Source organism: Thermobia domestica, chromosome 5, assembly GCF_964235325.1.
Source record: "Thermobia domestica chromosome 5, izTheDome1.hap1.1, whole genome shotgun sequence".
Taxonomy (NCBI): Eukaryota; Metazoa; Arthropoda; class Insecta; order Zygentoma; family Lepismatidae; genus Thermobia; species Thermobia domestica.
This window is the reverse complement of record NC_137458.1, coordinates 16951104-16964399: the sequence shown is the minus strand read 5'-3', so window position 1 is coordinate 16964399 and position 13296 is coordinate 16951104. Positions and strand designations below refer to the sequence as shown.

The 13296-nt window shown below is 35.9% G+C and overlaps 2 protein-coding genes across 8 annotated transcripts in view; one reads left to right on the top strand and one right to left on the bottom strand.

The window, feature by feature from the left end:
- Nucleotides 1-13296, top strand: part of LOC145685751 (uncharacterized) — a 215831-nt gene that overhangs the window by 143374 nt on the left and 59161 nt on the right. The window lies entirely within an intron of this gene.
- The window catches only part of LOC145685749 (uncharacterized), a 29078-nt gene continuing 20907 nt past the window's right edge, over nucleotides 5126-13296 (bottom strand). For 3 of the 7 annotated variants that reach the window (XM_081758247.1, XM_081758249.1, XM_081758248.1), the window contains exons 3-6: nucleotides 12713-13126; nucleotides 10312-10496; nucleotides 7543-7708; nucleotides 5126-5951 (exon numbers count right to left, since the gene is read on the bottom strand). In XM_081758247.1, the coding sequence (XP_081614373.1) occupies nucleotides 5461-5951; nucleotides 7543-7708; nucleotides 10312-10496; nucleotides 12713-12974 (1104 nt within the window). In that variant the 5' untranslated portion in view covers nucleotides 12975-13126 and the 3' untranslated portion in view covers nucleotides 5126-5460. Of the gene's footprint in view, nucleotides 5952-7542; nucleotides 7709-10311; nucleotides 10497-12712; nucleotides 13127-13296 lie in introns of those variants that run through there. The other 4 variants (XM_081758251.1, XM_081758250.1, XM_081758252.1 and 1 more) reach the window with 2 other exon arrangements.

Genomic DNA, 13296 nt, shown 5'->3' with positions numbered 1-13296 from the left:
ATTGTGCGTATAGTGCACCATTATTAAAGAGCTGCAACATACTGCAAAATGCATGATACATTCTTACTGTAATGTTGTCAAATATTGTTTCACACTGCATGAAAACAAAAATAGCTTAAAATATGGTTGATCTCCTTTGTGCCAATAATAATAAAATTAACAATACTACACTTTTCAAATTTTAGTTTGGAGCAGTGAAACTGTCCAAAGAAATGTATTTGCCTGCAGGGTGTCCTATAAGTATGGACTTCCTGCTAATTCGTTGGAAAGCTACTGCGAAGCCAAGTGTTGAAAAGTGACGAGCGTTAATTTTAGAAATATTCGCAGAAAGGCGGTTAACCATGTTAAACTATTTTAGTTTTCATACAGAGTAAATCAATATGTGACAATATTACTGTAAAAAATTATCATACGTTTTGCAGTAAGTTAGTTGCACCACTTCAATAATAATGCAAAATTCACAACAATGTACAGCGGGGGATACTTCTAAATGGTACAGCCATATGGAGATTTACGGCTAAGGTGTACCATTTAGAAGTGTCCCCCGCTGTACAATTCTATATTCAAACTCAAACAAGATTTACGCACAATCATTTATTAAGCTGCTGTTATCCATTGCTTGTACTATATAGAGACGACTTCCATATCTTCTTTTCCATAATAGTATCTTCCAAAATACAGAAGTTATTGCCACAAGAGGCCTGAATAGAATTTTTCAGAAAACTTCACTGTACATTTTAACAGATAAGTTATTTTTTTAAATATAGATATAATTAAAAATATGAGAGCCTAAAACTTATTCGCTCACATGATTCCTACACAGTACTCGCCATTAAAAATGCAACACCAAGAAGGATACAGGGTAGCTGCGCCAAAGTTCCCATTCCGATACCTAATAGTAAGTGTAGAATATGCTTAAATTTACCGCTGTATTCGCTGTGTGGCAACGTGGTGACAGCGGAGCAGAACTGGAGCCCAACATTGATAGCCAGAACGGCTGCAACACGGCAAGGCATCGAGAATAGTTTCTCTTGTAGTATGGTAAGCCATGCATCTTCGATCCGATGCCACAACTCATCAACTGTAGCTCGAGAAGTTTGCAGGTATGAGAAACATTATGGAATCATCGATCTGACATGTTTAAGCGGCGAGAGGTGGGAGGATCGCGCTGAACAAGAAAGCAGAGCAAGTGTAGTATATCCAGTGAGGTAGTGTAGGGAGTTTCCTGCAGAAATGAAATATCCGGCAGGACCTGAAATAAAGGGACTACAATAGAATCCAACACCTTGTTAATGTTCCGTTGACTTGTCCAATGTCCGACAATGCGTAGGAGCCATAAACAGGCACATAACGACATCCCACACCTTAACACTGTGCGCCTGTTCAACGTGGCGAAGCAAAATACAGGCGTCGTCCAGCTTAGTGCCACGGGCGAGAGAAGTGAATGCGGCCATTGTGATACTGCATACAGAAGCAGGATTCTTTTGGAAAGAAAATATCCAATCTCTTCATAATCAACTCCATTCTAGTATCCCATACCTACGCTCTGTAATCACTCACGCCACACCACCTTTCGCTTACCATTTAAATATGACTGACTGGTTTTCACTTGCTGTCACTATATGACATAACTGGCACTTCTTCGTGGCACTTACACTAATGAACTGTAACCTTCCATGCTCCACGCACTGTAAATTTGGACTTCCAACGATGTCGTCTTAGTGTTGCACTTTTAATGGAGAACAGTAACTTTCTCATACATCCTTAAAGAGTGATGATTCTTAAAGTTACGTGTAAGATACAAGTGTACAGCATATATACGCAAGAATTTAAAACTTACATCAAACTGCATCTTCAAAGTACGAAATAAAGTACAGATTTCAGCAGTAAATGCAACATTGAATTCAGCCAAATGATAAATAGCCAAATGATAAATAGAAAACTCATGCACACTCAGCATTGTTCGTTGTGGATACTGCCTATGACAGACAATTGTATCTCATTTCGTGTCGTTTTTCGCACTTGTTTAATGCCAAGTACCATGCATAACAGAACGCACGTTAGTCATCAGGCTGCATGAGAAATCCTTAAACGCTCCTACTGACCTGCGATGATGGCAGCACTAGAAAAGTTACAAAGTTATGAAACGAACATGGAACACCTGATACAAAGTATAGCGATGTGCAAAGTACCCCATTCCCATGACTTGGATAAAGGATAATTCTGGATGTTGATTTGTTCAGAAAGTAAACGATAATTCTTTATTATTTATTTATATTGTATTATACATTTTGTTACAAATCTTTCCAGTTTACACAACTTTACCGTTAAGATTATTACCAATTTTACAAAGAATCTAACAAAATCTCGTTTCCTTGGGACATTTACATTACTTCAAAAATTAGATCTGAACATTGCCCCTACCTGGAATTCGAAAATAATTCACATCTGGTGCCAACAAAACAAAAATAACTTAGACATTGACAAACTACACAAGCCAAAATACATTTTCAAATATCCTTGTCCTAAAATTCAAGTATTATACCTGCAAAAGAGTTTACAAAAAAGATAACCAGGTAAAGAACAAATTAAAGAAATTGTTTATTTCCACAATAATCAGTACTGTGAACAAAGTTTTTTTTTAATAGGCAGAAAATACAGGAACAATGATTAAAAGGAATCAAAAAACTAAATTAAATCACTGAATAATTTGCAGCAATTGTTCTCTAAATAATGCAAAACTTAATAGATGTTAAAGTAAGAATTCGGTAACCGTAATAAAAATGGTGCTGACTACATATCTAGAGGAAGAATATATTTAACTAAAGTAATATGCAGACAAGGTAAGCCACTTTTCTTACATATGTGCCCTATAACTTCTACAAGTAGATATGTTTCACTACCTTGTTATTTCTTTTTTCAATAGTTTTCCTAATATCGTGTGTTTTGGATTCCATCTTAAGTGCGGTCTATTCCAAGTACCATCGTTCCTATTAGTTACTTAAAAATGAACGGTAACTTTATTCGTTTTGTTCATTATGGTATGTAAACTAGTTTATAGGCGATCTAACAGTTACATAGAGACTATGATCGGACATAACTGTAAATGTGTTTGGTATGTACGTCATCAGATCACTATAACGAAGCCAAACAGATTCATTCTTTTTTGAAACTTTATATGCAAAGAAGTGTAGGTCAAAATCATTAGTTTCGAACAAAGAACATAATAAAAATATTCTTTCATCGTCAGTAACCCATATATCCGTTATTTGGGCAAATATAGGTAAACAGTTTTCAGTGCACAGATCAACAGTAACAACAGAAGAAACATCTAATTTAACACCTTTAATTCTTACCCAGGCTACAGAATATATCACAGGATTCGATGTCAGAAAAAACTTTTGTTTCAGCAAACTAGTGATGATAGTTCCCACTTTTCGCTTTTTTCCACAAATGAAAGAGCACACAGGTTTATTTTTTAAAATCATGTCGTTCAATATTAGTTGGTTTTTCATTGCAATTGTTTTGCATATGTTCACACGGCTCGAAGACGCCCTGGCAGCAATTTTAGAAATTTTATGTTTGGCCTCAAATCTCATTGTCCACACTTGGGTCAAAGGTCCAAACTTAAGAAGCATACTAGGATAGTGTAAAAGAAAATGGAATTTTGGTTTTAGCGAACTTTTAGTAAGGTTGCAATATGTCTCATTAAGATCTGCTATTAAATATGTCAGTTGCTCAGACGTATCATTATAAACCCTCTTATTTAACAATCTATCCAAAATTCTACGTAACGCTGTATACAAATTCCACACTTCATTTTTTCTTGGAACATAATAGCCAAAAAGTAAACCAAAATACCTAACTAATGTAACCATTTCAGAAGCAGACGTTCTAAGTTTCAAGTTGGATCCTTCCACTGTTAATGCATTCACAGGTTTGGACGAAGAATCCGGACCGTAATCAAAATTAAACAATCGAGCTTGTACAATATTCAATGGAACTAGTTTCGTCTCTTGAACTAAATAAGTAATAACAAAATTCATTACGTAACGACAACAACCTTCTAAGTAGTCATGTAAAATATCTACTCCTACATTATCAAAAAGTTTAAATCCATTTAAATTAAGGAAAACACATTTCTCCTTGATACCTGTTCTCGACGTATCATTTAAGAGTAAATGTTGCTCATAATTTTCCATGCTCCTCAATGACGTTTTATCTTCATACAACATACTTTGCATCTGCTGTTTGCTACAAGTACAGATTCTACAGTAATAATTTGCCACAAAGTTCTCCACAAAACCCAATATGCCATTTAAGGCTAAATTATCGCCACATAAACACACAACATGAAACTTAATAGCTCCGCTGAAAACATCGGTGGCCACTGATACACCCGTATGGTTTAATTCATTGAGTATTTCAATTATTTTTTGGAAAACCATGTTGTTTCCAAATTTGTTCCTGTCAGATGAATGGAACAATGCGAGAAGGAAAATGTGATTCAAAAGGGAAGCGTAGTGAGTGGGGAGACAGGGCAACGACAAGTAAATTGCACCTAATTTATGAATAGTAGCATGACTACCAAGAGGATTCCCAATCTCAAAATCGTCGAAATACAGTATCATGGGAAGGTGAAGGTAATTTCCTTCACTTGTGTTCAGTACATCTTTCCAAATTTTCGCCTGCAAAATTTACTTCTAAACAGATTGCATAATTTTCTAAATACTTTAAATATTGTAAGGTTTCAAATAAGACTATTAATTGAAAAAAAATTGAAGAACAACATTGATAGGTATAAGCTGCATTGTACAAGGTATAGATACAAAACCGACACCATCTCCTGAACGTTTGGACTCCATACGTTGCCCAATTGTAATTTCTATGGGAGCAATGTACGTTTCCAAACGTTCAAAGAATTGAAGACTTTTATATTCTGAACGAAGATCCGTTACACATGCAGCATGTGATGACAACACTTTTTCGAAGCATTCTTGAATGTATCTTGGAACATTATCTCTACCAACCATATTATAAAATTCGGTTTCAAGAATTTTTTTGAGGCATGTAAAAAATTATTCAAGTTTTCCACAATGAACTGAATTGTAGAACGAGGAATAAGTGGCATTGCATGCAGTGATGATACAAATTGTGCTATAGCGTTTTCTTTGGTTATTTCATGAACAAAATCTTGCGTGGGTGTAGAAGGGGTATCAGAAAGTACAATATTTAGGTTTGATTGGGAATCAATGACTGATGGGGACGAAGTACATGTTGAATGGACTAACTAAGTGTCTTTTAAGAGTAACTCCCGATGAAAAGAGGCGAAAGCACCTTCTTTCGCCGCAACGGAAATCCCTCGTACCAGTAGTTAACTTCCTGCAGTAAATTCTCATGTGCTTTATTAAGTTAGATACTACAGGGAATTTCTTCGCACATCCGTAACACGTATACATTTTATGTAATAGTTAAGAGGCAAAGATCCGCTAGTAAGTTCCTCACTGCTTGATTTATACGATAGAATTTTGTTTCTATGTTGTAAAATCCTCTCTGTATGACGAGCCAAATATCTGATGCTTCTTCTGGGTATTGAGCATCAACGGACTGAAAAATTTTGAAAGCAACATCTACAGCTTGGATTACACTGTGCATGGAATAATATGTGTGATCCACTACAACATACACTCCCTTCACTTCCGTAAGATTGTCACCAACAAATAACACAAGGGGCTGGAAAGACCGTCCAAGACGTTGGAGTTTGTTCCTTCGGGATTCAACGCACACCTGTACGTCATCTCCTGATGCAACTTGAGTTATGAATCCATCTCTTATTTCTGAGCGCGATGGTTTCCATGTTGTAAATCCTCTCTTCCGTCTGCAGGGCGGAATTCCAATTATGTAAGGAATTAACAAAAGGGCCACTAGACTCCTTGAGTCAGGATCTTGATCTGAAAAGAACAACAGTAGTTATAATCGGGTCGTTCAGTGTGAAAGTAAACTAGAGCTAAATTATAATCGACACTTCTGAGTATTTCAGTTACCGGTAACTGACAAACATTGGTGATAACTAAGAGGGAACTAATTGAAAGAATTAAATAAAATCACTATTGAATGATGCGAAGAATAATTTCAGAAATACGAAGATAAGCGACCAGCTGATATTTACTGATAACACCAGTCATAGTAAAGAAAAATTACACGCTATTATGGTTGGATGTCGAAACATTTTCTCATTCTATTTTTTACCTACTATGACTAATATGGTTTTATTATTCAATGATTTCAAGCCAAGAGTTCCAATGAGTTATCTTAACACTTAATTAACAACTAGCTTCAAAATATATACCAGTGTATTGTTTAGGTCGAACTAAATCCTAGTATTATTTGACAATATTCCTTAGTCTATGAACATGTATGTGAAACTAAGCTATTTTATTGTAAAAGTGAAGGTTCACTAAGTTTTCTGTTTAATTTCAGTTCTCAGTCTCTTGATTGCATTACGAATTCAGCACATGCTAAATAGCTCATTATGAACATATGTCATCCCTAGTTTTAGCTTCTAAAATCCATTCAATATCCAAGTTAGTACTTTCTAAATATATATAATTGTCCTTATTTTCTACTCTGCTGATCATGATCGTAAGTTTTCATATATGTTTTATTTACATTTTTGTTTAATGTTACACGGTAATGTTCATTAGGGTAAAAGACAGAACGACGGTAAACTAAAGTGAATGTTAAACTAAACTTTTTTGTGTGCTCTCACTGGGAATTGAACTCGAGGCCACGTGCATCAAAGACGCACACACTAGTCACTAGATCAACGGAGAGGCTCTCGCCAAATGGCTTTGTGGTGAACAAACAGTGTGCGTGGGTTTTCTCGACTTCTCAAACAATTTTACCATTTTGTTCACCACCACTAGCACAGTCTCCTTTAGCCTTGGTGCATAACGTCGAAGCCAATATCAACAGTACTGCTTCAATCAACGAAATTTCATCTGGCATCCAAAGCCTTCCTTAGAATAGAAATAATGTGACAACGAATTCAATATAAGTTCCGTAATACAACAGAACGATTAAACAAATGCCATACAAATATGGAGCAGAAACATGATAAGTGTACATGATAAGGAATAATAACTTTCGCATTTTGTTTTAAGATGAAACTTCATTCCTTTTCAAAGAATGATAGTTACTGGTCTAGTTGGAAAACTAGTTTATACCGCTGTGGGCCTACCAGTACCTTACCCACTCTGTCTAAGAGAGGAATAATTTTTAAACTCTTGTAAAGTACCCAGAAACAAATATATTTCGTGCTTAGGGAGCCTTTCATGGAAGCCTTTGAACAAAAATAAATAAATAAAAATAAATAAAAATAAAAAATACAAAATACTACCTACTTGTGATATGACCCACTTAAGCTGTATTAGAAATATGTAGTGTTAGGACAGAGTGGGTCCAGGTAACATGATTGTCTATGCTCGAAACGCAACTTTCAGAGATACTTCAAAATTCAAATTAAAATTGAATTTGCATTACCTCTAATTTGTCCTATGTAATTTGAAATTTGATGCTTTAATTCTGGATCCCTGGAAGTCTTTATGCGTTCTTCAGCGATATTGATTATTCTATCTCGTACTGCCACTATAGTACTGAAGAAACAGTTGTCCTTCTCTGGATAGAGGTACGAAAAATCGTGTAACAGCTGAAAAGAAAATTGTAAACATTAAAACACCAATGGAGCAAAAAAAAAGTACATATGTTCAACCAACAGCGATACATACACGTACCAGTTGGACAGTCTTACGATTAATTTTTGCAGCTATTTCACAAATATTTTTGTTTATTATTGTTAATCAATATGAGATTGAAGGTAATATTTTGCAAGAAATTAATACTGTAAGAAATCCACCCACAGGTGCAATGTTGTAAGCCACAAACTTACCCGGGGATCAAACTAAGAACCCATGCACGAGAGTTAAGTACTACTGAGCCACCTAACCTAGCAACAAAACAAGTTTTAGTCTCAAGACCTGTAAAGCATTACAATCATTGAACATCTTAAAACTATTTTATTTACCTTGATTTGCAATGACTTAATGCACTGACTATGGTTTAATTCACTTATTTCATATGTAATTAGCATAATATTTTCTATCGTTTTATGGTTTTATTGTATTCTATAGGTTTATATTCGTATCATTGAATTACACGACCAAGAGTTGTATTATTGATTTTAGTTCTAAGCACGTTATTAAAGATTATTATTATTATTATTATTATTAAACAAATTGAGTCACACATTTATAAATTATTTATGTCAATTAAAATTTATTAAAATATATTATGGCACAAGTACATGGATTTTAGTTCTGTGTGTATGAAGTTATACTTCAGAACACATAAAATAAATATACTTTTGTTATAATAAGTTAATAAATAATTCTAGTTATACCTCCAATGTGACATTTGTGTCTGTTTCACTGGTTCGTGGAGGAATAGTTGTTAATGCAAGTCATTTCTTCATTGAATGGTTGAAGTCTCCTTTTTAGACGCTTTAATTTCAGGCTACGTCTAAAACTACAACTCTCACAAATACAATGGAATTGGAAATGAACTCTAAGTAATTTCAGTAGAGAAGAATGTTTCAAATTTCACTAATAGCTGAGAGAGGTTATTTTCATAATATCCTTGCAGGAAGCATTAGCAACGTTACGGATATTGTAAATGGGTTCTTGGCCTCTGTGATAATTTGACTACCTTATCACTAAATTCCGGAACACTTTGCGAAAGACATAGTATTACAGTCATGCAAGTTGTTTTAATCCAACAACTTTCGAAAAAAAATTACAGGAAATTAAATACTGTACAAGTATATGAGGAAGCATCAACAAGTTCGTACAATCACCTAGAATGACGAACTACAACCCCCCTTGGACATGCATTTTATAGTTAGGTCCACGTATGTGAACCATGAACATGGACTAGTTACAACTTTTTCCAGATAAACCTCTGAATGTGCGATGATTGGCAAGCTTGAAGCATGAAGCGTCATTAAATTCCTCCATCTGCAGGGGAAATCACGAAAGTAGATTCATGAAGAGAAGTCTGAGGATGAAACCCCATCCTATGAAAGGATCCAAGTGGAAACCAATTCCAAACTTACAAATGGCCACTGTGGACGTCTGTAGATCTGGAAGACAATCTTTCATGAATGATGTCGCCTTGATAGAGAAAGTTGAGATAATGGAAGACAGGAGGATTACCATTGAAAATGTTCTGTGTGCATAGATATGGATATGGGTCTACCTGAAATAATACTCACAACCAGCTGCATTTTCAGGAAGTGTCAATACGATGAGTGCCACGACTGCTCATTCCAGAAGGGATCGCGACGACGCTGCAAAGAAATGTTGCATCGCTGTGAGATGAAGAGGACCTTCTAGGCAGACTAATGACAACTGACGAACGCTAGGTTTATCTTTATGATCCACAAGCAAAGGAAATGAGCAAACAATGGAAACACCCCTCCTTCCAACCCTTAAAAAGACAACACAGAAGTCGGCCGCCAAAGTGATGCTTTTAGTTTTCTGAGACTGAAGGGGTCATCACGAAGATTACATACGACAGGAACTAACTATTACCTATTATTCTCATCTCCTGACTAAGTCACGAGAGGAATTGAAGATACGTCGTGGAGTGGCCACACAAGGGGTTCTACTGTTGGCAGACAATGTACCAGCTCGTGTCCATGAAGGCAGTGGAATTAGGATATGAAAGGTTGACCCACCAAAGTGACCTTTCTCTTCTCACAAATGAAGCATCCACTCAGAGAATGTTATTTTGACAGTAGGAAAGACGTTATTTCTGAGGAACTATGGTTTCAAAGCCAAACTGCAGACTTTTACAAAACAGGCTTACGGAAAGTGCAGAACCGCTGGCAAAAATGTGTCGCTAGGCACAGTGACTATGTAGAAAGGTACTAATACCATCCTTGTTGCAGTTCTCCTAAGTGGATTTCTTTTAGGTGATTAGGTGATTGCAGTTCTCCTGAGAACTTTGACACCCCCTCGGCACGCAGAAACAGGGATAAAGAGTTCAATAATGTCTTACAATAGGTAAACGTTTACGTGACAGCTTTCACCTTGACAAGGCACATTGGTGTGCCGCGACACACTAGTTGCTGAACACTGCTCTAGAAGAATTTAGAATCGTATAATCATCGTATTTTGATAAACATCTTAAATGCTGAGAGTTGAGGACACCCAATATTGATTAATTTCTCATATATAAACGTACAACACTTACTAATTGAAATCCTTGAGGTTGTTTTAGAGCAGGATATTTGTTAAAATAGTCCACGACAGTTCCTGCACCATCTTCGACTTCCCGCATGCGATTGAGGACTGTGTCGTTCCAATTTATTTCAACTAGTGCCCATGGATCGATACTGTTCTGAAGCCACTGAACTTTTTCATCCACAATCGGCTCATCTAGAAAAGAAAATACACAGTATAAATGACTAAAATATAGAGATAAGGAACTGTACGGTCTACTGGAGTTGACTTTGGTATTTCAAATATTTCCAGTATTCTGACCGAAAAATGTTTAGAAAACTATGGTGAACCAAAACAACGTGAGTGCCACATACGACTGTATGCTATGGTATTGAATGGCCTGTAAAATGTTACACAAGCAGTCTTCTGTATGCTAATAGAAAAATCAAACTAGTGGACTAAAACAACAACCAGAAGAGTTTTCTGGAACTTTTTTTCACTCAGAATGCCTTTCAATCCACTTTTTTGGTGTGTTGGTCCTCCACTCCTCACAGCAAACTTTTCTCAGCTAGTTCACCGTATTACATATTTTTACAGTCTCATTACATTTGTACAGAAACAGTCAAGACCAACTAATTACAAATATCAGAGTAACGTGTTTAATGTTCACATTTAGGTGTGCTACTGTCTTGATACTGCAAACATATTACATGAACGTAACTATATATAAAATAACTATTTGCTTTCTCGAACTAGCTAGGTTTCTGATTAGGTTACCAGTTATCTCTATCACTACCTACACCCAGATGAAGGGGCTGCCATCTTGAAGCGTCTCAAGAGGAATTTTCCAATATTACACAATTTTCAATATATTTTCAGTATTTTCGTTATCGATATAAATTTCCAGTTGCTTTCCAGTATTGCAAGTATCAGTTAACACCCTGTATACTGTAGCTCGAAAACTGAAGAGGCCGCAGTGGCTCAGGGGTAGAGCATTCATCTTCTGTGCGTGAGTCCCAAGTTCAACCAAGCTCGCGCCTAGTGGGCTTTGTGTTGAACAAACACTGAAGAGTTCTCCAGCTTCCTGCCACTTTCTTCACTTCATTTCATTCATTCTTATTAGTGCAGTCTCTCTCAGCCTATGACAACTGTGGAACGTAAAAAAAATATTTCTGTTTTGAAGATTGCAGCCAAAAACTGAGCTGAACAACGAATTCTCTCAACCATCCGAAAAGCCTCATTAAACATCTTAGTACTACTAATTAAGCAGACGTTTATATCAGTTATGTCAAGTTTACAGAAAAGTACTGAAGTTAACATGTTTTCTATCAGGTATGCCGCAAAGCCCAGCGGTATATTATGTTGTACCTCTAAACATTGAACAGGGAAAAACCTATAGCACAAGTGAAGAACTAATCGATACTACTAACTACGTTCTAAATCCTGCCATTTAAATTATAAAAATGATTTTAGTCATTAACACAATGTTTATTTTGTGTGCTGTTATGCTAAAAAAACACCATTTCTTACTTTCGAAAAATATTGTTTTTCCTGTAATTGATTAGTAGTGATTAGTTAAAAGTGTAAAGCGAAATCCAGTAACTATTTATTGATCGAGTGATCCATATCTAGTCATATTTTCAGGTAGAGTGACATGCAAAGTTAGATGCCAAATCCACCTGACATTGCTATTACAAGTTTATCAATCACTGATTAGAGCTGAATTTTAATAAAACATATTTCCCTACACCTGTAGATAATACGAAGTTTTAAAACTAATTTGATCGTACATCATTAGTTTAGATACGCCAGTAAAAGTAGTTTATGCAATAATTCACCTGAGTAGGCTTCACGGTATAAAAACCAGTAATACTGTACAGTACCCGTGGGTAAGAAGTTTGCGTACGTGCCTCTGGCGTGGGAAATCCGGGTTCGATTTCTGGCGGAAGTTCGGATCCTACTTTAAACTGTAGGTCCAAGTCTCATATAGCCCCGCTGCTGAACGGTACGCTAAACTAAAATAAAACCAAAAAGCTCCAACTATACCTGGTTTGCACGTTCTATGATTTATCATGGAAGTCATTTATTCTTTAATATTTTAATGATTGGTGTAATATCATTAAGTACTCACTGCATGCAATTTAATAACATTTAGAATAAGTTCGCGTTTCTAATGTCTTGTTACCATGGGAAGATAATAGCTTAGTCATTTCGTTCAGTATGTATTCGTTGACAGAAAATAAGAGTATTAATATGTAAATCTAGTACCCAAAACCCATGCCCTTTTAAACTACAAGCTCTGTATGAGCCCTTTCCAGGACTAATTATTATTTGTCATTATATACTTGCTTTCATGTAACAAATTACTTTACATACTATCTAAACTACATACTAGCATGAAACGAAAGCTAGTTAATGTAAGATCTATATACCTTCATTTTCTTCCTCTACTGTTAGTACTGAAGATAAATTCGAAGACGTAGAACGCCTTGATGGACAACTCTGAGGTGAGGTGGGATCTTTTAACTCCCGAAGTTTCCTTCTCCGTGTAATGTAAGCTTCGTATAATATTCCGCTAGCATTTCTCTTCGTCTGATATCGTGTTGCAGGTAGCGACGCTGTATAATAAAGAGATGCAGCTTCCTTAGGAAATAGGTCTACAATTTGCTTTGCCAAGGTTGTGAAGTCAAACATCTGGATTTTTCTGTATGGGTTTTCAAAAAGGATGTGCTTAATCAAAAGCCGTCCTACTTCTTTCGTTGACTTCCGCGCAACAATCCATTGTTTTGTGTTGATGAATTTATTATTGCCTTTCCATCAAGTGTTTCGTTCAGAACATTAAAGACCTGAAACAAAAGATCCGAAAACATTTTCAGTGTGCACTCACTGGATGTGCTTAAGGAAACAAAGTATTTGAGATTAAATAGACAATATGTTCATTTCTTCATATACAGTATGAGAACAGGAAGGTCGTCCTGTTCCTTCCTAATCTCAAGACCACAGACCTTTCTAGCAC